General features: G+C 33.1%; 1 protein-coding gene across 1 annotated transcript in view; it reads right to left on the reverse strand.

The window, feature by feature from the left end:
- Nucleotides 1-14,564: 14,564 nt before the first annotated feature.
- The window catches only part of LOC101892682 (kazrin), a 69,371-nt gene continuing 55,942 nt past the window's right edge, over nucleotides 14,565-27,993 (reverse strand). The window contains exons 9-11 of the mRNA XM_020037623.2: nucleotides 27,265-27,376; nucleotides 18,705-18,728; nucleotides 14,565-16,657 (exon numbers count right to left, since the gene is read on the reverse strand). Coding sequence (XP_019893182.1) covers nucleotides 15,983-16,657; nucleotides 18,705-18,728; nucleotides 27,265-27,376 — 811 coding nt within the window. The 3' untranslated portion in view covers nucleotides 14,565-15,982. The remainder of the gene's footprint in view (nucleotides 16,658-18,704; nucleotides 18,729-27,264; nucleotides 27,377-27,993) is intronic.

Raw genomic sequence — 27,993 nt, forward strand, 5'->3', positions numbered from 1 at the left:
ATTCAGTTTATTTTAAAACGCTCATAACTCCTAAAATATTGACATTTCGGGGTTTTTAACATGTTTTTTCATTCAGTTTATTAAAGAGGAAAAATAGGGTATTTTAAAACGCTCATAACTCCTTAAATATTGACATTTCGGGATTTTTAGCATGTTTTTTCATTCAGTTATTAAAGAGGAAAAATAGGGCATTTTAAAACGCTCATAACTCCTTAAATATTGACATTTCGGGGATTTTAGCATGTTTTTTTCATTCAGTTTATTTTAAAACGCTCATAACTCCTTAATTTTTTTACATTTCGGGGTTTTTAGCATGTTTTTTCATTCAGTTTATTAAAGAGGAAAAATAGGGTATTTTAAAACGCTCATAACTCCTTAAATATTGACATTTCGGGGATTTTAGCATGTTTTTTCATTCAGTTTATTTTAAAACGCTCATAACTCCTTAAATATTGACATTTCGGGGTTTTTAGCATGTTTTTTCATTCAGTTTATTAAAGAGGAAAAATAGGGTATTTTAAAACGCTCATAACTCCTTAAATATTGACATTTCGGGGATTTTAGCATGTTTTTTTCATTCAGTTTATTTTAAAACGCTCATAACTCCTTAAATATTGACATTTCGTGGTTTTTAGCATGTTTTTGTCATTCAGTTTATAAAAGAGGAAAAATAGGGTATTTTAAAACGCTCATAACTCCCTAAATATTGACATTTCGGGGATTTTAGCAGGTTTTTTCATTCAGTTTATTTTAAAACGCTCATAACTCCTTAAATATTGACATTTCGGGATTTTTAGCATGTTTTTTCATTCAGTTTATTAAAGAGGAAAAATAGGGCATTTTAAAACGCTCATAACTCCTTAAATATTGACATTTCGGGGATTTTAGCATGTTTTTTCATTCAGTTTATATTAAAACGCTCATAACTCCTTAAATATTGACATTTCGGGATTTTAGCATGTTTTTTTCATTCAGTTTATTTTAAAACGCTCATAACTCCTTAAATATTGACATTTCGGGGTTTTTAGCATGTTTTTTTATTCAGTTTATTAAAGAGGAAAAATAGGATATTTTAAAACGCTCATAACTCCTTAAATATTGACATTTCGGGGATTTTAGCATGTTTTTTCATTCAGTTTATTTTAAAACGCTCATAACTCCTTAAATATTGACATTTCGGGGTTTTTAGCATGTTTTTTCATCCAGTTTATTAAAGAGGAAAAAATAGGGTATTTTAAAATGCTCATAACTCCTTAAATATTGACATTTCGGCGTTTTTAGCATCATTTTAATTAATTTCATGCTTAAACTCGAAAAGAAAAAGAAATGTTATTGCAATTTTCAGGCAACACTGATACACATTTTTTCCCAATATACAGGGTGAGATGAAAAACCTGTAACGCTTTCTTTTCTAAGCCACTCGTCCGATAGCTGTTAAAATTATTCCTGTGACAGCTTATTATATTGTTTATAAGCGCAAAAAAAATATTCGTGATGGAATTCAAGGGTGATGATGTGATTTCTTTATATTTGGCTGGAAAACCACAAGTGCATATCGTTAGAGCACTCCAGCATTTAAATGAAGTGGCCGGAAGAAAACAGCAACATCAGCAGAAATGGTTCGAAAAGTAAAGAAGCTACTTGATCGAAACCCGCGTCGGAGTGTCTGAAAACTGGCTCGTGAGCTGTACATATCGCAATGTTCCATTGGGCAAATATTGAAAAATGAGCTCGGGGTAAAGCTATTAAAATTCCGCAACAGAAAGTAAATAGATTTAAATGAGCTAAAGAGTTGCTTCGCCTGGCCGAAAATGGTGAACTGCTGAATTTGGCTTTCTCAAATGAGAAAACATTCATTGTCCAGCAGTTTGTTAACAAACAAAATGATAGTGTTTACTTGCCAAGGAGGTCGGTTGGCCTTAAGAACTCAAGCGCCGGCCATGGTGATGGTATGGGCAGCCAAAACAGCACATGGTCGCTCTCCGCTCGTATTAATCGACCGTGGCATCAAAATAAATTAGCACGAATATTATCGCGTAAATATTCTGGAGTGTGTATTAAAGCCGTGGGCACGCAAACATTTTGGCCGCAGACCTAGGACATTCCAACCGTACTCAGCACCATCGCACTCAGCACGCGCCACCCAAGAATGGTTGCAAAATGAGATTCCTCGCTTCATTTACAGCGGACAATGGCCACCAAAATCTCCGGATACCAATCCGTTGGACAATTGTGTCTGAAGTGTTTTGGAAAGTAAGTTTGGCACTTAAAAAATGCCAAAAGTGTCGATCACCTCATGCAAGCGCTTCGCCGGGAATGGCCAAAATACCGCAGAGCATCATTCGGGCAGCGTTTGAAGGTTTCATTGGCCGTTTGAAGGTCGTAATTCGTGCCAAAGGTGACCTATTCGAACAAATCTAAACTTATTCTAAAATTTGATGCTATTTCCGACATTTTTGCTTTCACTCAATAAAATTTTTAAAAACATGTAAAAATGATGGCGTTTGACTTTGTTGCAGTTTTTTTTTTTTTTATTTCAGTGACTTTATCTTAGTGATTTTTACTGACTTATGCTTTGTAGTAGAATTTCGCATAAACACGGTGGAAGCACAAAATTATAAAATTTAAATATTTTTAAGGAATATATCTGAGTCAATATTTGCTCGCAACTACTCTGCTTTTACAGCTGGACTGCGAGATAAGTTTAAAACCCTAAATTAAACAGTAAGATCTTAAAATTTAAACACGCAAATACTCAAACACACTTTACCATAAACCTGAGAGAAATATATATGTATATATTCGAGGCTTAACTAGATTTGTCAATTTATCTATATGATTGTAATTGCAGTCTTACCATGCTGAAAATTGCCTATTGTTAATTATTTTTATCATTAAATCTCACTGCCAACTTTGACAATAACATTAGTGTCATTTTAAAGATATTTGAAGATCTTGCGATAGTGACTTGTGCCATGTTTGCACATTTTTCTGCTAAATAGATTATACCTCTCACATTTTAATAACATGCAATTGAAAGGCACCATTGTCTTATAACCTTTTGTTCTCTGTCTATTAATTATTTAAATATTTCCCATTATATTAAAAATATTCAATTGATTCCAATAGTTTGATTTGCGCACAATATCATGGACATATAAATGTGAGTGAAAAATAATTTTAAAATTTAGTTCAGATTTAATTGTTAAAGTGTTCAAAAGTTGGAAATAAAATGAAGTGGACATATCTGTTTTTAGTTTTATTTGTAATATTGTCAATATTTGCTGGGAGACGATCTCTGGTCTCAGCCACATATTATAAAAGGAGAGGCGGAGGTGGTGGCTATGGACGTGGTGGTGGATGCGGAGGCGGATGTGGCGGTGGTTGCGGCCATGGATAAAGTTACGCAGAAAGTCGCAGGAGTCTGCATGCATTTTACATTTTTATAATAAAAAAAAACATAATAAACGAAAGTTTGACCCTTCAAAATATTTAAAAAAAAAAAAACAAGATAAAAAGTATCAGTCGGCTTAGCCAATGTTCGATTATTTAAATCTATTTTGATTTCTGTTATGATTATTCAAATGGTTGGCCCTATATGGAGTAGGTCCCGAAGGAATGGGCCACTATTGTCCATTTTATATCGGTCCTAAATAAATATGATATCAGTACTGCGGCGTGCCAGGTTTGAACTATCTTCTTAACTTCTTTCACTTTATATGAAATATAAAATAATTTTTGGAAATTTTTAAAACTTTATAGGCAAAATTACAAGAAAATCGAACATTTATATCCAATTTTATGCGAAATCATAAATTCCATTTCATCTCTGATTTCTGGTTGAGAGAAATATTTTGATATAGCAAGTTGTAAAGAATCGCTGACTTGTTTCGCAAGTTATAACAAATAAAAGTATTAAGAATTGTGACCTTTTGTGGGTGAGGTACCAGAAAGGGGTTCGCAGATATGCTATATATCACAACAGACGTATGAAATTTGAGGAGAGTTGGATGCTTATTTCGCTTTCTTTCAGCGTTTTGTTTTTCAAAATCTTGAACCTTATGTGGGGCAGGTAGCAAAAGGAATGGTCCTATCTCTACCATCTTTATGAAAGATCTTTCGTTGATGGAAATATTGAGATGTACCAAGTCTGGAATGGAATCGGATGTTAATTTCGCTTTTTATGAGTTTCATGGATATAGAAAACTTAGAACCTTTGTGGGGGAGGCACCAGAATGAGCGGACCGATATATCCCATCTTCACAACAGATCTTGTGTTAGTAGAAATAATAGGGTGTGAGAAATATAAAGAGAACCCGATTCTTCTTGAGCTTTTTATTACTTTGATGGCTATTCAAAATGGGAACCCTTTGTATGGGAGGAACCAGAATCTCTACCGTTTTTATAACAGATCCTGTGTTGATGGAAATATTCAGATGTGCCAAATCTAAATGGAATAAGATATTAATTTGGCGTTTTATTAGCTTAATGGATATTCAAAATTTCGACACTTTGTGGGGGAGATACCAAAAGGAGTGGACTGATATATTTCATCTTAACATCTTGATTTAATAAAATTATTGGGATGTGCGAAATTTGAAGACTATCAGACTCTTACATCACATTTTCTAAGTGTTGTAATTATTCAAAATGTTGACCTTTTGTGGGGGAGGTACTTGATGCAGTGGACCGATATTCTACATTTTCGCACCTGACCTAGATTATTAGATCTATTAGTCCATGAACTATTGCCTATATATATATATTGATAGTCTTTAAAAAAACTCTTTAAAAATCCACGCTCTGGCTTTGAGAGTCTTAAGAAAATATTTATTTAAAAATCTTTGATAGTCTTTATACAATGATTTTTTTAAATCCAGGCTTTGACTTTGATAGCCATTAACAATATTTTTAAAAATCCACGCTCTGGCTTTGATAGTCTTTAAAACAAATATTTTTTTAAAACATCCACGCATTGACCTTGTTAATTTTTAAATTATTTTTTAAAAACTCAAGCTTAGGCTTCATAGTCTTTAAAAATATGTTTTAAAAATCAACGCTTTGGCTTTGATAGTCTTTAAAAATATATATTTTTTTAATCCACGTATTGGCGTTGACAGTCTTTAAAAAATATTTCCTAAAAATCCAAGCATTGGCTTAGATAGTCTTTAAAAAATGTTTCTTTAAAAATCCACGATTTTGCTTTGATAGTCTTTAAAAAATATTTCTTAAAAATTCAAGCACTGGCTTTAATAGTCTTCAATTTTTTTTATAAATACGCGCTTTGGCTTCGGCTTTGGCTTTTAAAAAAATATTTTTTAATCCACGGTTTGGCTTCGAAAAATAAAATATTTTTTAAAAAAAATATTTTTTAAAAATCTACGCATTGGCTTTGAGAGACTTTACAATTGTTATACCCTACAACACTATGTGTTTGGGGGTATTATAAGTTTGATTGGGCCAAAAATTGTGTAACACCTCGAAATATTGGTTTCCCCGATAGGAAAGTATATACGGATCTTCCAATCTCGCCGAGCTGAGTCGATCTAGCTATGTATGTCCGTCCGTCTATCCGTCTGTCCATGTTAATTTGTAATCACTCTACAGGTCGCAATTATGGCCCGATCTTCACGAAATTGAAAATGGAGGTGGGGTTAAGGTCAGAATAGAACCCTATTTTTATACCCTACACCACAAGGTGGTCAGGGTATTATGTCTTCGTGCATTTGTTTGTAACATGAAGAAGGAAGCGAGATAGACCCATAGTTACTTTTGAGGATCTCTTCTGAGTTGATTTATGCATGTCAGTCCGTCTGTCCGTCCGTCCGTCTTTCCATGTATTCTTTCCATGTATTCTTGTGAACAAAATGCAGGTCGCATTTATTATCCGATTGAGATGAAATTTTCCAAACAACATTTGTTTGGCCCAAGGACGAACCCTATTGAAATTGGAGATAATCGTTCAAAATTTAGATATAGCTCCCATATATATCTTCGTCCGATTTGCCTTTTATTGTGTACCAAATTTGTAATATCAGCCCGAATTGTATGAAATTTTGCACATACAACCAAATTAGGCCTTAAAATAAGCATGCCAAATTTGATCGAAATCGATTCAGATATAGCTATACCTCCCGTATATATTGTTCATCCGATTTATTGTATTTGTTACCCACAACCGTAATATGCACTCCGTAACAACGATATTCAGAGAAATATATCAAATACAGCTCAGAAATATCTTTGCCAAATTTTATCGAGATCGGTTCAGATTTGGATATAGCTTCCATATATATATTTTGCCGATTTCAAATTAATTGTGCACCATATGGCCAATACAGGTCCGAATTTAAAAGATACAAATGCTTCGGCATATTTAGTCCTTTGAATTTTAAATTATAATTATAATCATGGGGTGTATGATTGAATTCTCCCATAAAAACTTTTAATTGTTATGTGGAGCTCTACTAAATTAGCAAAGTGGTGTAGGGTATCATAAAGTCGGCCCCGCCCGACTTTAAGACTTTCTTTACTGTTTTTTTTTTATAAAAGCCTTCGCTTTTGCTCTGTTTGTCTTAAAAAACATTTTTTTAAATCCACGCTTTGGCTTTGATAGTTTAGAAAAAAAAATATATTTTTTTTTAAATCCACGCTTTTGTTTTGATAGTCTTTAAATATATTTTTTTTAAATCCCAGCTTTGTGTTTGATAGTTTTTTTTTTTTTTTGAAAATCCACCACTTGGCTTTGATAGTCTTTAAAATATATATATTTTTTAAAATCCGCGCCTTGGCTTTGTTCCTCCGTATATATTTATAAAAGTATTCTTTTCCCTGATTTAAAAATTATTTTGGCATTATGAGTCTTACCTCGGTTATATACCTCACTTTTTGGAGCCTTTTACCTTATTGTATGTGATTTTCTCGCCATGAAAAGAAAACAACAACAACTGCGTGTGATTTCATTGTTAGATTTATTTTTATTGATTTTTCTTTTTTTTTAGTAATTTTAAATTGGTCTTTTTTGAAGAGATTTCATTTTTTGGTTTTATTATTTTTTTTTTTGTTTACTTTGGAAAATATAAATAGACATTTAAATTTTATTTAGTTTTATTCCCAAAAAATCATTACATCTGCTTTATGTCATTCTTCATTCTTTTTCTTTTTCTCTGATAATATTCTTAATAATAGTACATAATATGTTACATATACATAATAATAAATATCAATAATAAATATATATAGCACAGTTGAGATTGTTACAAATCAATTTTTTGCATACATGCAAAAGATAGCACACATACGCAAATGTATATATGCGTGTCAGTGTGTGTGAGAATTTCACATTTCTTATCTTATGAAAAACAAAAAAAATTTTAGTAATTGTTTTTTTTTTTTTTTTTTTGTTGCTTTATTTGGTATTTGATTTGATTTCAATTGATGATGCTTATCAGATACATTTAATAATATTTTATTTATTTGGTTTTCGATTTTGCTTTCTTGGATTTTTGGATTGTTTTGTTGTTGTTGTGTGTTGCTTATATAAATGCGGTAAATAAATCCTTTTGGTTGTATTTGGGGGGACTGAGGAAGAAATGTGTGTTGTTTTTTTTTTTTGTGGTTTAGTAGTATAAAAAAGTTCGGAGAAAAAAATAACTATCTAACTAATTTATTTATAAGAAAAAAAAAACTGTAAAAATTTTTATTGGCTTTATTTAATAGTAGATAATATCTTTTATTTGGTGTTTGTTTTTTTCTCTGTGTGTAGAAACTGTTTGGTATTTTTAATTCGATTGATTTTATTTCCTATGCATTTTTTGTGAGTATTTTGTTTTTTATTTCAATGCGGGTAAATTAATTAAATTAAAGTAGACTTATGGTTATTATTTGGTTATCTATTTAAGATTTGAGAATTATTTTATGTTAAAATTAAAAAATCTTTAAAAATATAATATTCTTGTATGTAGGTGAATTATTGTTTATGCATATGAAATGACCGGTGTTCTAGCCTGTGGCCTCCACACTGTTATTAAAAACTGTTTTTTTAGCCAAAATTCATATTTTGGGGATTTTCAGCGACAATTTGAAAAATGCCTCAATTTTTTACCTCAATTTTTCAATAATCCCGGGGAAAATCCAGCAGATTATGAAGAATAGGGCTAAAAATAGAAGACACATTTTAAAATGGTCCAAATTAATATTATGACTTCCTACGATCCTGTATAAAGAAAAGACATGAAATAACCCCTTAATGGCTCGTTTAAAATTTAAATTTAATAATTCTTGCATTTTATCTGAATTATTGCTGAAGAAAATATATATGCCTAAAACCTTAATTATCTTTTGCGTTAATTACACAATGTTATTTTTTTAAGAATTTAAAAAATATTTCTTGGAAGATTATCCAAACTATAGACGCTGTTTTTTTTCTTAAACTATTTTTGAAGCTATATCTCAGACCTACATAAATTTTTAAGGGACTACCAGTGTCAGTTTTTTCGAAGCTATATCTCAGACATCCAAAATATTTTTGGGGTGATTTTTGAAAAAAAAATCTGATTGTACTTTAAGAGATCTTTTTTTTAAATACATGAAAAAAAATATAAACCAGCAAAACGGGACGAGTCGACTACATAATATCTTACGTCACTGTACATATTTGGCAGAGCTATCCCTAACAACTAAACGTATTGATGTAAAGAATTGATGTAAGTAGATTATATCAACTATGAACCTCTTCTGATACACATTCATATAGCTTTAGATATAGGAGATATATTCAATTCTGAATCGATTTCCATCAAATTTGACGCTAGAGTTTCTGCCTGTCGTACCAAATAACATTGTTATAAAGTCATGACATGACCTCGTGAAGGATACTATTTAGAAATATATATAGGAGATATAAATATATGGGGATCGAGTCTCACTAAATTGGAAAATTCGGGTTCAAAAATCCATTCAATTCGTGTTACATATTTGGTGCACAATAACCATGAAGACGCAGGAAGATATACAGGGTGAGATGAACAAAAACTACAATCAACTTCAGACTGGTGTCATTTCTAATTTTATTCGTGATGGAATTTAAGCGTGATAGTGTGATTTCTTTATATTTGGCTGGAAAACCAGAAGTGGCTAAAACAGCACAATCAGGAAAAATGGTGTGAAAAGTAAAGAAGCGACTTGATCGAAAACCGTGTAACAGTGGCCGAAAAATGGTTCGTGAGCTGAAGATATCTCAATATTCCAATCAGCAAATATTGAAAAATGAGTTCGGGCTAAAGCCATTGAAATTCCAAAAAGTGCAAGAACTTACGCCGCAACGGAAAGAAAACAGATTCAAAAGAGCTAAAGAGTAGCAACGCTTGGCCGAAAGTGGTGAATTGCCGAATTTAGCTACGTCCGATGAGAAAACATTCGTTGTCCAGCTGTTTGTAAACAATCAAAATTATTTTGTTTACTTGCCAAGGAGGTCAACTAAAAATGTGCACCTTCGATTTGACACGAGAACTCAAGCGCCGGCCATGGTGATGGTGTGGGCAGGCATAACAGCCGATGGTCGCTCTCCGCTCGTGTTAATCGTGCCGTGCCGAATATTATCGCTAAAATATTCTGAAGGGTGTATTAAGGACTTGGGAACGCAAAAAATTTGCCCGCAGACCTTAGACATTTCAACAGGACTCAGCACCATCGCACTCAGCACGCGCCACCCAAGAATGGCCACCAAAATCTCCGGATACCAATCCGTTGGACTATTGTGTCTGGATTATTTTGGAAAGCAAGGTTGACACTAAACCATACCATAGAGTCGATCGCCTTAAGCAAGCGCTTCGCCGGGAATGGGCCAAAATACCGCAGAGCAACATTCGGGCAGCGTGTGACGGTTTCATTGGCCGTTTGAAGGTTATAATTCGTGCCAAAGGTGACCAATTCTAACAAATCTGAACTTATTCTAAAATTCGATGCTATTTCCGACATTTTTTGCTTTTACTCAATAAAATTTAAAAAAAAAAAGGAAAAATTATTGCGTTTGACTTTGCTGCAGGTTTTTTACTCACCCTGTAGATGGAATTTGGATCAATTATCACGAATTTCAATTGAAATCAGACGAAGATATATATGTATATAAATATATGGGAGCTATATCTAAATTGGGATCGATTATTACCAATTTCAGTAGGGTTCGTCTATGGGCCAAACAAATAATTTTTGAAAAAATTCATCTCATTCGGACAATAAATGCGACCTGTACTTTGTTTGTTACAAACAAATGAACAAAGAAATAATTCCATGTACTACAGTGTGACGTAGGATAAAAATTCACGATAAAAGCTCTGGTAGCAATACAATAAACATTTCTTAAGCCCTCGGTTATATCGCAGAAAGCCTCTCGAAAAATATACTTTAAAATATATGATTATTGTTTAATAGGTCCTTAAAAGGCATTTAAAAACCAAAGTTCATAACTCTGTTAATATAAAATAAAAAAAAAATTTCAGAATTCTTCCTTAAAAATATTTTTAAAAATTCGTGTCATATCCTTGATAGTCCTTTAGAAAAGTGTTTTTTAACAATTATGTCACAGCTTTGATAGTCCCTTAAAAATTGCTTTATTTATTCCTCAAAAAAATCCTCAGAAATATTTTTTAAACCCCAAAAATATATTCACATAACGTACTTTTGAAGGAATACGACTCCTATAGATAGGCCTTCAAAAATAATTTTAAAACGCTCCTATATTCCTTAAAAAATATATATTTTTAATTTACAATAATGGCTTTAAATATCAGCGATATAAATAAATATTTATTTGAAAATTCACTATCAAAAACGAGTTCTACACAAAAATTAGAAATCAATGAAAACCAAAATTGGGGATTTCGGCCAAAAAAATCGTATTCTAATTTTTCTCTTTGAAACATATTCGGCTTGATTGAGAATTTTAAATTCAATCTAATTTTCATTCTAAATCGAATTTTGAAAAAAATTAAATTATTTGCCGGTTATTTCATTTATTTTTCTATTGTTGTTGTTGTTTTTTTGTTGTATTGAATATTTATGTAATTAACTTATGCATATTTACATAACTTATAAAAATAATAGGCTTTTCAGTTGACTTTAGTTTTTTTTTTTCATCTTTATTTACATAAAGTCTATAAATTGTACACATACAAACGCGTGTTTATATATGTCTATATGTGTACATGTGAATTAATATCATTAGAAAAGGTGGGTTTTTTTGGAATATGTATTGGGTGGTATGTGAATAAAAGAACAGCATATTAAAACACAAAAAATTACTAACTAATATTTAACTAAAAATCTCTTTAACACAGGAAATAATTTTTAAAATTTAACTAAAAATATATGAAAAATTTAGCAAAAACACATAAATACACGTCGCATTGTTAATATTTAATTTCTATAAATCCATAATTTTCCATACGAACAGATATCCTACTTCTTTTAATTTTTTTTACATTCTAATTATAAATCCACATGTAATTGTGTTTGTGTTCCAATGAACACACATTGGAATATCTGTATTTGGTGGAGTACATATATATGTGTGTGCCTGTGTAAGTGTGCACATAATATGCTTGACTGCAAAAAGGATATGAAATTATATTTGTCTTATGTTTCATAACATTAAACCTCAATTATGCAAAAGTGCGGAAGAGTAGAAAAAAAAAAACAAAAAAAAAAAAAGACCTCGTCGAGCAATCTTTATTATGTTGATATAGATTTATACAAATATGTACCATCAGCAAATGAATAGATAGATATGTGGATGGTAATGGTATATTACGAAATTGAATGTATGGGATATTCCATCGGACATTTTGTTGAAGCAATTCATGTTAAGTAGAATTTCGAAGGATTGGAATAAAAAGTTGTAAAATTCTTTATAATTTATATGTTTATTGAATTATTTAAGTTTTTGCTATGTCTAGAAATTTATATTACATCTTTAAGTTCTGCGACCTATTCGACTTTTCTTTTATTTTAATTTAACCCTCTAGAAGAAATCTTCCCAAAATTCTAAACTCTCGCATCACCTTTAGCAATTTTAGGGATATTTGGTTCAATTTTTTTTTACTTAAAGCTCTCTTTATCCATTATTTTTTGATTGTACAGCTAATGCAAAATCCTTGGTGGGTATCAAAGCCACTATAAATTACTTGCTTACTCGTACATACATACACCTACATCCTGTGTAGCTATTTAATTATACGGAACATATGCGCCACGCACCGTTGGAATTACGAATTGCTTTTGCTACGCTTGTCTGCACAGCGATGTAAATGTATGCAGTATCGTATCATTTGCATAAAGCTGCAGATTTTTGCGTTCAAATTAAAATAAGTTTTAGTGGGACTCTGATAAGGAAAGGGGTTTACATTAAAGCGCAAAATAAAGATGTATTATGGGGATAATAGGGGTAGGAGATCCAATACTGGCACTTTGGATTTCCCTTTAAAATAAGGGGACTTGTGTAATGAGAGAAAACATTTTACAGTTCTTCTGCAGACCAAAAAAATGATCTAAAGAAAAGACTTTATAGGGCTCATTAAAAAAAAAAAAAACATTTTTAGAGAGAAGGCCTTCTATGGTCAGAAAACTCTTTATAATTCTTAATACATTTTTCAGTACTTCAATTGATAGAAGAATATTCACAGATCCTATAAAGATGAAAAATCTCTCAGAGATCGTATATAGGAAGATTTCCTTGAAGAATTGAGAAGTCCTCAAGAGGGTTCTCCATAAGCTCCATTCATCCAACCTAATGGCATGTGATACTCAATGGCTTTTTAATTGACTGAATAAGTTTTATAGATCTCTTTAAGAAAAAAGAATTTTATAGCCAGAAAATCTTTCACAAAACTTCTATATAGTAATGAGCTTTTTTAAGGCTCTTATTAACAGGAGACCTTTAAAACGGCTTCTTTAGATGGTCTTTAGAATCTAAATCTGTTATAAATGAAAATAACTTGTACACGTTCTCCATAAATAGGAGAGTTATTACAGCTTCTCTATAGATGGAGAGGCATTTTCGCGTCGCAAAAAAAAAAACAGCCTTCTGTAAATAGAACATCTTTTACTGATCTTCTATATGCAGAATACTCTTTAAAAGTCTTAAATAAATAGAAGAACCTTTACAGGACTCCTATAGATGAAAGAGCATTCCCAAGTCTTTTTAAAATTGAAAAAAACATTTACACTTAAAAAGATTCTTTTAACTTTTTCCTTTAAAAGGAAGAGCTTTAACAGGTTTTCTATAAATAGAAGATTATTTACTGTACTTCCATGTATGAAAAAGATTTTCCAGGTTTAACAGAGAGAAAACCTTTTTAAGCTATTCTATGTGTTGGCTATTACTTTTGAATTCTTCTACGTTTAGAAAATCCCTTAAAGCTCTTCTATAGATTGAAGATCTTTTAAAGCTTTTAATGATTTTCATGGGAAAGAGTACCTTTTAAAGTTATCCAATGGATAGAATCCTTTGTGGATCTAACGCTTATTAAGACTTTGGAAAAAAATAATTTTTAAGTTTAGAAGCCCATTAAAAGCTCTTCTAATATTTTATTCCGATATCTACTATAGATAGGCGACCACTTAAAGTTTTTTACGACTGGAATACCCGTTAAATTCTTCAAAGCTCTTCTATTTATTTAATAACCTTTAAAGCTATTCCCCTTTTTCTCTAGGTCGCGTTTTTAAGCCCTTCTTTAAATAAAAGACCTATTAAAGCTTACTTAGTAATATATGATCTCTGAAGGCTATTCTGTAGATAGAAGACCCTGTGGATCTCATTTTCGAAATAAATCATTAAAAGCTCTTCTATGATACCTATATACATTTTAAAGCTCTCCTATTGAAACAGTAAATACATTTTTTTTTCAAATTTCTGCTATATAAATAACATCAGGTTAAAGCTCTTCTCTGAATAACAGAAGCCCTTATATGGATAGCAGAGATTTTAGCTTTTAAATATCTTCGATAGGTGGAGGACCTTTTAAAGCCCTTCTAAGAATAGAATGCCTCCCTAAAACACTTTTAGGAATGTTAATTACCCTTTTAAGCTCGTCCTTATATTTGGAGATTAATTTAAGCTCTTTTATAAAAACTAAAAGATGAGTGGAGGACCTTTTAAAGCCCTTCTAATGCCCTTAGAATGCCTCCCTAAAACGCTTTTAGGAATGTTAAATATCTTTTTAAGCTCGTCCTTGTATTTGGAGATTAATTTAAGCTTTTTTTATAAAAATAAACGTTTAAAGGCTCGTCTATGTATAAAATACTCGTTAAAGTTTTTTTTATAAAAAAAAAAAACTTTTTTAAATTCTATCCATGGATATTTTGAATGCCCTTGTAAGGTAGAATACCTCCTCCATGAATAAAAGACCATTCAAACCTCCCATATTAAGAGAATATAATAATAATAGCAATAGATAGAATAAATATTTGAGGTCAAAAGCTCTTTTATTCTTGAAGACAAGCTAAATATCTTTTACAGATATAAGTCGTGATTTCAGGACATTTTTTTATTAAATACCTTTTGCAGATCTTCAAAGGACGAAAATGGTTTTACAAGTTTTAAATGCCTATATAAGCGTTTAAAGATTTTCTAAGTTTAGACAAATGTTGTTCAGTTATTCTGCCAGTCTATTAAACATGGATCTTTTGTGAGCTAAATATCTTTTGGGGGTCATTTTTCCTAAAAAAGTCCATCTATTCTATGGAGAGGTAACTTTTTACAAAATTTGTAAAGTCAGTTGTCCTTATAAAGTCTTTCTATATGTCTACTATAAAGAAGCAACTTTTCAAGAGACTTTTAAAGAAAGAAATGTTTTTTACAGGTATTTTAAGCCTTCCTATGGGTAAAAGATCCTCTATTGCTATCACATGAATAATATCCTTTTATAGATAGAATGTCTTTAGGACTATCACCTTTTTCCTGTTCATGGTGCGGATCTCCACAAGTATTTTGCCTAGAAATATTTGGTTCTTCTCATTTTATGACTGTTTTTATTAATTCCTAATTATTTATGCCATTGAATTCAAAATATTAAAAAAAAAACATTCGAAATTGTGCCACTGCCAACCGAAATGGCAACCACAAAATTCAATATAGATTGGAATATAAATATTTGTGCCAATTCCCACATCCGCATACCGCAATTTAAATGAATAACTCGTGAATAGGTTTGGCTGTTGTTCTTGTTGCTGTTGAGGTTTGAAAACTTAATTTGGTCGACAATGTTTGGTTCGAAAACAGATAGGCAGGCAGGCAGTCAGAAAAACCAAAATTAACGGAAGTGCAGATTAAATTATGTGCACACACAACCCCACACACAGACATAAAGCACCGGGTCAGCGATGTGCCAAACACAGAATACAAGGAACAGAAAAAGTGTGCAACTGACAGAAATGTGCAACACATAAACAAATAGAAAAGCGAAAACAAAAACAGAAGCAGAAACAAACAAATGAATGAACGAACGAACGAAAAAAACTTTTAATTGCTATGAGCATTTGGTTGGTGGATGTTTTAATGCGCTTTGGCGACTGTTTGTTGCTAACGACGCCACTGCTGCTGCTGCTGTTGTTGTGAATTTGTATCGAACTCCTCCGCCTGGGCATCGGCATCAGCATCCACATCATCATTATGGGCCTGGGCATCATCTGTTTTGGTTTGGTCTCGATAATTGAGTATAACTAACTACGATTGATTTTAAATGCTTTTAATTTAACTGAAATTGAGTTAACCTACATTTTCTGCCGACCATAATCGGCCACTGCAGAAGCACTCGAACATAACTGGCCTTTCATTTTTGGGGCTCATATGTCCGTTTAATTTGTATGATGGGCATGTGTGTTAGTGTAAGTGTGTGCATTGAGAATGGGTGGGTGTTTGCAGGCAATGTAAGTCCTTGGCATCCATGAATACTCATTTCCCAGGGACTTACATTATAACCGATTCTCATACAGGCGAATTGGAAGATTCTGTTGCCGAACCACCGCCACCCAAATGATTGCCATGTTCGGTCATTAGTCCCCCACTGCTGGCTATGCTGGCCGTATCGGATAGGCCCATACTGCTAAGGCCACTAATACCGCTCATACGATCACGATTTGAGGTACCATAGACCGTCGAACCGCCGGCGCTGGCGGCTGTCGCTCCAATATCACTGATGCTTTTGACACGACGATGCTGTTCATAGAGAAGACTAGAATCGGTTGGGGTATCCAGACCTGTGCCTGCCGGCGGTGCACTGATGCGATGGGCATTTGCTTGTTGCTGCTGTTGTTGTTGTTGTTGGTGAGGATGTATGTAGAACTGTTGCTGTTGATAGTGATGCAGCTGTTGCTGTGACGACGTTGATGATGGTGTGGACACAGCAGCAGGTGGTGGTGGAGGAGGTGCGGTAGTGGGTGGAGGATAATGATGATTACTGTACTGCTGCTGTTGTTGTTGTTGGTATGTTTGACTCCCATATGGATAGGCACCTACAGTGGCGTAAATTCCTCCGCCCCCCTCTGAGCTACTAAACGATGGTGTTGGGGAGGTGGAGTTCCCAACAGAGGCGCGGTCACCAATTGAGCTACCGCTCCGGGATGATTTTGTATTGAAACGGAAGGCCTTTGAGAGGGAGCTCTGTAAAGAGAAAGAAATGAATTTAAATTAAGCAAGGTAAGAAAAATGGCCAGTAAATGAAGAAAACATAAATTACACTGTGCAACACAAAAAAAATTATTGGAAAGACCTTATAGATTATGACAGTAGAGCCAACAATAGAAGGCACTTGTGTCGGCATTTTGAAAGTTCAGATCGTAATGTATCCTAAAAATTGAGAGCTTATTCATCCACCTCACACTTTTTTTTTGAAAATTTCGGACTAGGTTTCCTTGGAATCCTTGCATTTTAAATATAGGATGTAATGGCCAATATTATTGATAGTAATACGAGGATTATTTATATAGAAAAATTTAAGCCTCATGTGAGGCAACAAATGGACTGTTTAGGCCCGTTAAAAATTCACCATAAATTTTAAAATTTTCAAAAAAAAAAAAAGATTGCCTTCTCAGAATTGGTATATAGAGTTCGCAATAGGTACCACATTTTCTGGCAGATAAAGTTCCATATTTTCGTTTAGCCCACATATAAGGGAAAACAAGTTCAGGTGGAATTTAGGAAAAGTTGTCCTAGATATTGTTAGATTTATTAAGTCCTGAAAAAAAGTCGACACTGCTTTTGAGACCAAGAAAAATTTGCATTTTTTGGGCAGGAATTTTGAAATTGGTACGGGACTATATTCGAACTGCAAATAATTTCCTATGCAAGTCCGCTAATTGCATAGCACCCATATAACAGAACCTCCAAATTTTCGTTATTTCGAAGAGTTATGCCATAATTTCCAGCCAAATCAGCTGAAACTTCACATTTGGAGTTCTTGGTAGACATTCTCTCTCCTTGCAAAAACTGTTCGATGCAAGTCCACTAATTGGTATAGCCTCTGGTACCACGGAACCTCCCGATTTTCTTTATTTTTAGGTTTCTACCAGAATTTCCAACCAATTCAGATGAAACTTGACATTTGGGGTTCGTGGAAAGTCTTTTCTATTCTTGCAAAAATGCTGGATGCACGACCACAAATTGGTATAACCTCCATGTAATAGTAGCTCCTAATTTTGGGTATTTTGAAGGTTTTTGCCACAATTTCCAACCAAATCAGATGAAACTGGTCATTTGGGGTTATTGAAAGGTCTGTTCTCTCCTTGCACTAATTGCTGCCGTCCACTAATTGGTATAGCCCCCATGTAATAGTAGCTCCTGATTTTCGGTATTTCGAAGGTTTCTGCTGCAATTGCCAAGCAATTCAGCATAAACTTGGCATTTGGGGTTCTCGATAGGTCTTTTCTCTCCTTGAAAAAATGTTTAATACAAGCCCACGAATTGGTATAGCGCCCATATAACAGAACCTCCAGATTTTCGTTATTTTGAAGGTTTATGCCACAATTTCCAGCCAAATCAGAGGAAAAGTGTTCTACGCAAAGCCACCTATTGGTATAGCCTCCGGTACCACAGTACCTCCCTATTTGCGGTATTTTCAGGTTTCTGCCACAATTTCCAACCAACTCAGATGAAACTTGATATTTGGGATTGTTGAAAGGTCTGTTTCTTTCTTTGCAAAAAAAATGCTCGCTACAAGTCCACAAATGGGTATAGCATTCATATAACAATGCCTTCCGATTTTCGATATTTCGAAGATTTCTGCCATAATTTCCAATCAAATCAGCTTAAACTTGGCATTTGGTGTTCTCGATAGGTCTGTTCTCTTCTTTTTTTAAAAAAAATATACGAGTCAAGTCAACTAATTATTATAGCCTCCATATAAAAGTACCTTCCGATTTTTGGTATTCTTAAGGGTTCTGCCACAATATCCAAACGAATTGTCTTGAATTTAGAATTTGATATTTAGAATTCGGTACCTCCCGTGCAATAAATGTAGTTATTGTAAACTCAGTTTAATGCTACCAGAAGTGTGCCCATAATAATTAACCAATTCTACTTTGATAAACACAGTGGAGGGTGTATACAAAATTCGGCCAGGCCAAGTTTTTCAAGTATTGTAAATTACAAATCATATCACAGAATTTATTTCAAAATGCAATCAATATAAAATTTCCCTTCATCAGCTTACCTGTGATCCTTTCCATGCCGATATCTGTTAAGAATATTTAAAAAAAAAGTGCAAGAGAAATGAAAATCGATTATTATTAATATTACATTTATGCAATTTAATATTACAATGATTTATTTAAATTTTCATTTGGTATATATGTGTGCAAGTGAGTGTGTGTTTGTGCATTTTTTATTTAAATCTTAAAATATAAAATAAGAATTAATCTTTTGTTGTATTTATATGTGCATAAATTTATTTGCCAGCATCCAATTAGTTGTTGTCGTCGTTTTCGTTTTTTTCTGTTTTTTTTTTTGTTTTAATTGTTTGTGGACACTGGACAATCAGTAGTTTCACAATTCATTGGTCAACACAAATAATCGCCTCAACGTTAATTGATTTCATTTGAACAGCTCATCGCATAAATCATGCATCAAATCATAATTCATCGCTGCAGCTGTTGTTGTTGGCGTTGTTCCGCATTTTTGCTGTAATTCTTATATAACTAAAAAAACCCATAATACTTTTAATCCTTTAAGTATTAAATTTATGGTTTAACTTTCGTTTTGAATTTGAATTGACAGATATCGGAAATTATGAAAAAAAAAAAAACGAAAACAAAAAAATTCCATTTATTTACAAAGGCAGGAGAGAGGCTATTAAAAAAGGATTTGACAATGGCTAATGGCAAGGAAAAAAAACAATCCATTGTTGACACATTGAAATAGTAATTATTAGGTCGATCATTAAACATTTAATTGTTATAGGCCAAGGGAACTTAAATTTCAAGAAGGCATTGTGTAGTTTTAAAGAAAATCAGTTAAAAATCAAATGTGTTGCATTAAAAGCATGTTTATATCTGGAATTAATTAAAAATAAATCAATGCAGAATCCAAAATGAGGATACTACAAAATACTGGACACTATAAAGTAAATAAGAGATATGCCAAATTAAATTATTCAGGACATGCCATGAAGATAGTGTAATAAGAATTTTATATGGAGACAATCTCGAAACATGGACTTGTAATCGGCATATACATGGTGAGGTGAAAAAAATGTAACCAACTTCAGACTGCTGTCATTTCTAATCCACTCGTCTGACAGCTGTTAAAATTATTCCATTGACAGTTCATTATATCGTTTAAAAGCGAACAAAAGTATTTTGGTGAGAATTTTAGTGTGATATCTTTATATTTGGCTGGAAAACCACAAGTTAGGGCACTCCAGCATTTAAATGTGAATAAATCGTTTGTGTCTCGTACCAACGCTCGCTACCGTCAAGGAAGTGGACGGAAGAAAACAGAAACATCAGCAGAAATGGTTCGAAAAGTAAAGAAGCGACTTGATCGAAACCCACGTTGCAGTGGCCGAAAAAAAGGCTCGTGGGCTGAACGTATCGCAATATTCCATTCGGCAAATATTAAAAAATGAGCTCGGGGTAAAGCTATTGAAATTCCAAAAAGTGCAAGAACGTACACCGCAACGGAAAGAAAATAGACTCAAAAGAGCTAAAGAATTGATTCGCTTGGTCGAAAGTGGTGAACTGCCGAATTTGGTTTTATCCGATGAGACAAAATCACGAAACAAAATGATCGTACTTACAAGCCAAAGAGGTCAGCTAAAAATGTGCACCTTCGGTTAGCCACCAGAACTGAAGCGCCGGCCATGGTGATGATGTGGGCCTCCATAACAGCCAATGGTCGCTCTTCTCTTGTATTAATCGACCGTGGCATCAGAAGAAATGCCGAATATTATCGCGAAAATATTCTGAAGGGTGTATTAAAGCCTTGGGCGCGCATACATTTTGGCTGCAGATCTTGGACAATCCAACAGAGCTCAAAACCAACCCATGAATGGTTTCAAAATGAGGTTCCTCACTTAATTTGCAGCGCACAATAACCACAAAAATCTGCGGATACCAATCCCTTAGACTATTGTGCTTGGAGTATTTTGGAAAGCAAGGTTAGCAGTAAAAATTACCAAAGTGCAGATCACCTCAAGCAAGCGCTTCACCGGGAATGGACCGAAATACCGCAGAGCAAATTTTGGGCAGCGTGTGACGGTTTTATTGGACGTTTGAAGGCCATAATTCGTGCCAAAGGTGACCAATTCGGACAAATCTAAACATATTCTAAAATTTGATGCCATTTCCAAAGTTTTTTCCTTTCATTCAATAAAATGTAAAAAAATGTAAAAATTTTGGTGTTTGACTTTATTGCAGTTTTTTATCTCACTTGTATATGTTACCAGGTTAACGGAAATTATCGTTTTATGTCACTTGGATAAAGTGGATAATTATTCGATGTTACTTGGATAAAGTGGATAATCATTATATGTCACCAGAAAAACTGAAATTTTAAGTCACCTAGATAGAGGGGATAATCGCTGTTGGCCAATTGGATAAAGTGGATAATAATTCTTCGCCACTTGGGTAAAGTTGGTTACCATTATATGCCACCAGGATAACGGAAATTATTCTCTATGCCACTTGGATAAAGTGGATAATAATTCTTTGTCATTTGGGTGGGGTGGCACAATCATTTTATGCCACAAGGATAACGGAAATTATTATTCTATGCCACTTGGATAATGTGGATAATCATTATTTGTCACCAGGAAAACGGAAATGATTATTTTATATCACTTGCATAAAGTGGATAATTATTTTAGTTCACTTAGATGAAATGGATAATCATTGTATGTCACACGGATAACGATAATGGATAAAGTGGATAATCATTATATGTCTGCAGGATGATGGAAATTATCATTTTATATCACTTGGATAAAGTGGATACAAATTCTATGTCACTTGAAAAACGTCGATAATCATTCTACGGCACATGGATAAAGTGGTAAACATTGCGGAAATTATCATTTCATGTCACCTGAATAACGTGGATAATTATTCTACGTCAGTCGGATAAAGTGGTTATTCATTATTTGTCGACTGAATAACGGAAATAATAATTTTATATCACTTGCATAAAGTACTTAATAATTTTACTCCACTTGGATGCAGTGGGTAATCTTTATATGTCACCAGGATAACGGAAATTATAATGTCACTTGGATAAAGTGGATTATAATTATATGTCACTTGTATAACATGGATAATCATTCTACGTCACTTCGACCAAGTGGATAATTTACGTTATTTCATGGATAATGGAAATACCACTATGTGTCATTGGTACTCTTTCTATGTCACTTGTATAATGTTACAGTTAATTTTTCAAGGGAATATAAATAATGTGGATAATAATTATATGGCACGTGGATAACGTGGATAATCCTCCTACGTCACCAGACTAACGGGAATTATCATTATACATTATTTGGATAACTTGAATAATGGGGATAGCAATTCTGTACCACTTGCACAACATTGAGATCGATATATGACACTTGGATATCGTGGATATTCAATGTATCATGGACAAAATGGATAAGTATTTAATGACATTTAGATAATTAAGTACTACACACTTAATTTGACACTGGTTAAATTGAATTTTTTTTTTATTTTAATTTCTTAGCTTTGTATTTCTCTCACAAACACTCCTTTTTGTAGAAAGGATTAAGATCCCATTAGAAATGTGGGGTTTGAAAATGAGGAAAAAATATTGAAAAAAGAAGAATTTATTCTAAATTTATTTTATTTATATAATAAAACTTGACCCCAATTCAGAAGTTAAGAATTGAAAATTGAAATTTTCAAAAATAGCAAAAGAATTGTATGTTACGAGTGTTGTTCGGCTAAGGAGCTACAGTTGTTTATAGCAATGTTTCTACTTGATTTATCCTTCAATAAACAAATGACAAAACTAATTATGTAGATTAAATAAAATACAGCCATTATAAATTAATATTCTTTATTATTTAAACCACTTGTTTTATTGTGCTATTTTCAATTTGACATTCTTCTCTAGTCGGTAGATTTTCTTTTTTAAAGATATACCGTTTTTCATAATTAGTTTTTGGGAAATTTTGCTAGGTTCTTTTTATTTTTGCTTTAACATTTATTTAAACTTGGCATATGAATTTATTATTACCATTTCTTTTGTTTTTAAATAAATGCTCTTTGTCATTATTTTATATTTTTATTTCACTAAATATATTTTCGCTACATAACACATTATGTGTTTTTTTTGTTTTTGCATTTTTTTTTGTCTTAATTGTAACTGTCATTTACATGACCGACTAGGCTTTTAGTGCCCAGATGCTCAGATTTCTATTTTATTTATATTTTGTTTTTGTCAACAAAAATGAAATAATAATATTTATTTATTTTTTTATATTATAAATTTATTTTTAGTCAACGCTTTCTGTTTTATATTTTTTTTTTTGCTTTGAAATTATTTCTATTTTATAAATTGTTTACTTTATCAGTAGTGGCTGTTAGATTTGCATTTTGGTCATTTGGGAAATTTGGGTTTTCCCCAGAGAGATAACTGTTTTGTTTATTTACGGGTATTTTTTCCATTTATTACTATTATTATTTTTCATATGCTAAATAGAGTTGTGTGTTTATTTGTTTGTATTTTACAATCACATGCAATGGTAATTCATATTTTATTTATTACACTCAGAAAAAAAAAAATAAAACATGAGAGATTGATGTATGTCAAGCAAAACATTCAATTTGATAGTTATTTTTTCGGTAGCAATTGAAAAAAACGAACTATATTCAAATAAATACATAAATTTAACGTTTCTTTAGAACATACAGCCAGTTTTTCTAAAACATTTAGACGTAATAGTTGAAAAACAATATTCAGCGGAAAGTGACATAACTTAACTGATGATGACTAAGAAGACATTACGAAGTTATATTATTAACTTTAAAATAGTGCTTATTTTTTAGGAGCTTCGGTAAGTAATGTTAAGTAATGTTTGAATGTTAAGTAATATTTTCAGGAAGAAATACAGGAAATTTTTGGATTTTAAGTAATATTTTCAGAAATAAATCCAGGAAATTGAAAATATAATTTTTGATAGTCTTTCCATAAGCCAGAATTGCTGATCTATATGCAAAAGAAATTTCGAGGACTTTGTCACCAAGAAACATATCCCTTCTTTTTAGGGATGTTTGTGTGAATCCAGATGTTCTCAATTTAGATAAAATTTGATTATATTTCCACACTTTAATTAGTACCCATTTTAGTGTATATAATCCACAAATAGCCACATTGAACAAAATAAAACATATTCATTTTTATACCCTCCATAATAGCGTGAAGGGTATATTAAGTGTGTCCGTTTGTAACACTACTAAATATACATTTTAGGCTTAACAAAGGATATATATTCTTAATCAGTATAAAATTCTAAATCGATTTAGCGATAACCATTCGACGGACTGTCCGTCTGTGGAAATCAAGCTAGTTTAGTTTATGATACCCTATACCACTTTGCATATTTAGTAGATCTATCCATAACAAATAAATGTTTTTATGAAGAACATATGAGAATTAAATCAGCTATAATTTAAACCCGAATAGTTCTAAATTATGGAATTTGAATCGGTTTCTACTAAATTTTCGGAGGTATTTGTGTCTGAACCGATTTTCATCAAAATCCGTCCTATTTGAGCTGATAATACTCTTTTCTAGCGCAGTAAACGTGAAATCGAGAGAAGCTATATATGGGAGCTATAACAAAATAATGAAAAATGGGCTAACCAGTATATTTGGGAGCCATAGCTATATTCGAACCGATTTCCAACAAGTTTTATATACTTGTTTCTATGCGTATTTGGATTAATATTGAGCATTTGGTGCACAATAAAAGGCAAATCGGACGAAGATATATATGGGAGCTATATCTAAATTTGGACCAATTATCGCCAGTTCGTCCTTGGTGAAAGTGATTTGTGTAAAATTTCATCTCGATGGTTCAATAAATGCGACCTGTACTTTGTTTACAAAATGCATGGACAGACGGACGGACGAACATGTATAAATCGACTCAGAATGTGATTCTATGCAGATCATCAAAAGAAACTATGGGTCTTTCTCGCTTCGTTCTCAATGTTACAAACAAATGCAGAAAGACATGATACCCTGACCACAGGGTGGTGTCGGGTATAAAAACGCATTACATCTGTTGGTTAGTTTTAGCGACTACCTTACCTTACTGACTCATTAACCAGTTGGAGAACTGCACTACAATTTAATATAAGTGACGTAATTTGTTGAAATTGGAAGGTCTTTATTTGATATCGATGGAAATTACTATTAATCTCCCCTTTCATTAGAAATGACTCGTTTGCAATCATAACAGTTGGTACAACTTAGCCTGGTCTTCGTTCCCGCTCATGACCCACATAACTTTTAGCAGAATACCTGTGCCTGGAACGCTTCAGGTTTACTGCAAGTTTCCGTCCAAGGCAGCCACTAAATCATAGTCTGGTCCAAGCTGATGGCTAGATTGAATCTCGTAGTCTATTGCATTCACTTCTCCCACTATATACTAGTCCATAGCAACACGAATGCTGCCGTGCGGGAGATCCATAAAAAAGATTCACATTTTGAGATGTCGAACATATAGGGATGATATATTACAATATAAAGGTCAATTTTTCGCTATTACCATTTCCCAACACTGGGTTTTTGTTTCACCGTCAAACATCTTCTATTTTTCAACAATTTAACCATAAATCGTCTTACAAACGAACAACGCTTTCTCATCATTGCATTTTATGTGATATATGTGCTCTGCTAAGAAAGCTCTTCCATTTTATGGGGTTCAGCGATGAAGCTCATTTTTGGCTAAGCAGAATTGAAATAAATATCGGGCAGAAGCATTGTTAAGCTACCAATGCATTCAGAAAAAGTCACAGTTTGGTACAGTTTAAGAGCTGGACATTGAACAGTATTTCCCCAAAAATGGTGGACGGTACCGTGAGATGATATTCAATTTTTATACCCTCCACCTTGGAAAGGAGGGTATATTAACTTTGTCATTCGGTTTGTTGCATCCTTAAATATTCGTCGTCGACCCCATAAAGTATATACATTCATAATCAGCATAAAATTCTAAGTCGGTTGAACGATGTCCTCCTGTCTCTCTGTCTGTCTATCTGTCCGTCTGTCTGTTGAAATCGCGATACAACCCACATTAGTTGACGTAGATGGTTGATATTGAAAATGAGATATATAGGCCCACACTTTGGTATAGTCCCCATATAACAGTACCTCCCGATATTTGGTATTTTAATAATTTTTGCCACATTTTTTCACGGATTTGTCTAAAAATTGGTACTTTTTGGTCGTAATGGATTCTAGCTCGTGTGGCGAAACATTGTATGTATAGCTTCATTTTTTGTGTAGCCCCATATAACGGTACCTCCAGATATTCGGTATTTTGATAAAAAAAAAATTGTATTTGTAGATCAATCATTCCATTGATATTCGGTACTTGATTAACCCACATAATTGTTTCATATTTTAGAAGATTTGATAGATGACAATCCTTGAAGTATAAAATTGTCTATAGAGGTTCCCGTGGAGTTGAGATACAAGGCTAAAATTTTGCACACATTTTTATTTTGCAGGTTAAGTTGGTAAATGGACCATATAGGTCTACGTTTTCATATAGCCCCCACATAACAGTACCTCCCGATATTCGGTATTTTGACGATTTTAGCGACATTATTCACCGGAAATATTTCAAATTTGCTATTTGAAGTTCGAATTGGACACTACAGCCTAAGACAGAAAATTACCTGTGCAGGTCCACGTCTTCGTATAGCCCCCATACAACGGTACCTCCCCATATTCGGTATTTTTATGATTTTAGCGACATCATTCACCGGAATTGTTTCAAATTTGGTATTTGTAGTTCGAAATGGATACTACAGTCTGTGACAGTAAATTGTCTATGCAGATCCAGGTCTTCGTATAGGCCCCATATATCAGTATCTCCTTATATTCGGTATTTTGACGATTTTAGGTACAATACTCACCGAAATTGTTTGAGATGTCGTATTTGAAGTTCGTAATGGAAGCTACATATATTAGGTCTTCGTATAGCTCCGATACATACGGTATTTTGATGATTTTATCTACATTATTCACCGTTTATTTCAAGTTTCGAATTTGAATATGGTAATAGGAGGTTCGATTTAACGCCTTTAGACTATTTTCTTGGAACAACGTTAAATCTCATGATTATACAGACGAGTCGCTTCAATTGACGCATTGAGGCATTTATTATTGAGATGCCATACGAAATGTTTTAAAGAGTATACTAAAATTGGACCAATTTAGGAGCAGTCCGGGTCTGTTAATTCAAATAAAGATTTCACGTATTTAGAAAATTGTATGTTTTTTTTAATAACGTTCCAATAGCATTTAGGAAATCTCCCTTCATATTGTGTTCGAACACATGTAACTGGATAACCAAAATGCTAGACAAAATCATTTGTTGCAGTATATTTCTGAAGCAAAATCATATTCATACTATTGTGAATGGTCGTTTTTCTTCTCTGTATCACATAAACACTACACACACAACTAATTAATTTAAGTTGGAAAAAATATTAAATTACAAAAAACTATTCATTTGAACTTACCCTTAAACTTCCAGTTGAACGTCGATCTGTTGAGGCATAGTGTTGAAGGCCACCGGGTCCTGTTAAAGGAACTATGCCACAACCGGAGCGTATGCCTTGACCCAATGTAGCTCTAAACACAGACAGCAAGCAGTCAGAGAGGCAGGCAGGCACGCAACAGGCAGACAGAAATACGAAGAGACGGGCATTCAGGCGGCAGGCATTCACCATCGTTATCATTGTAATTAACCACAACAACAACAAAGAACATCAAATGCCAAATGCATATCAAAAGAAAATGTCAAAGGCAAAAGATGAATGGATACAATAAGCAAATACCAGAAAGACATTGAGTCACGCACGCACACACATATAGTTGAGAGATAGAGTGTGCAAGTGAGCGGGCGAGTAATGTAGACAATGACAACGAGATCAAGGCGACAAAAAAGTCGAGCATCCATGTAATTACGATAGGGTGACGGATTTGTTATTGTTGCCATTTTAGATACCATCAGTCGGATTCCATCGGCATCATTATATTTGTCGTCGTCATTATCATCATCATCGTCGGCAACAGCAGCATTAGAGTAATTAGTTTCAAACATGTTGCGTTTTTGTTTTCATGGTTTGATGGTAGTTTTTTGGGGTTGGGCGAATTGTTGATGGTTGTAGTTGTTTTGATGGAAAGTTACACCCGCACACGCACACACACACAATGGACACAAGAAAATAGGTGTTTTAAAGGAAATC

This window comes from Musca domestica, unplaced genomic scaffold (genome assembly GCF_030504385.1).
Source record: "Musca domestica strain aabys unplaced genomic scaffold, Musca_domestica.polishedcontigs.V.1.1 16, whole genome shotgun sequence".
Lineage (NCBI taxonomy): Eukaryota > Metazoa > Arthropoda > Insecta > Diptera > Muscidae > Musca > Musca domestica.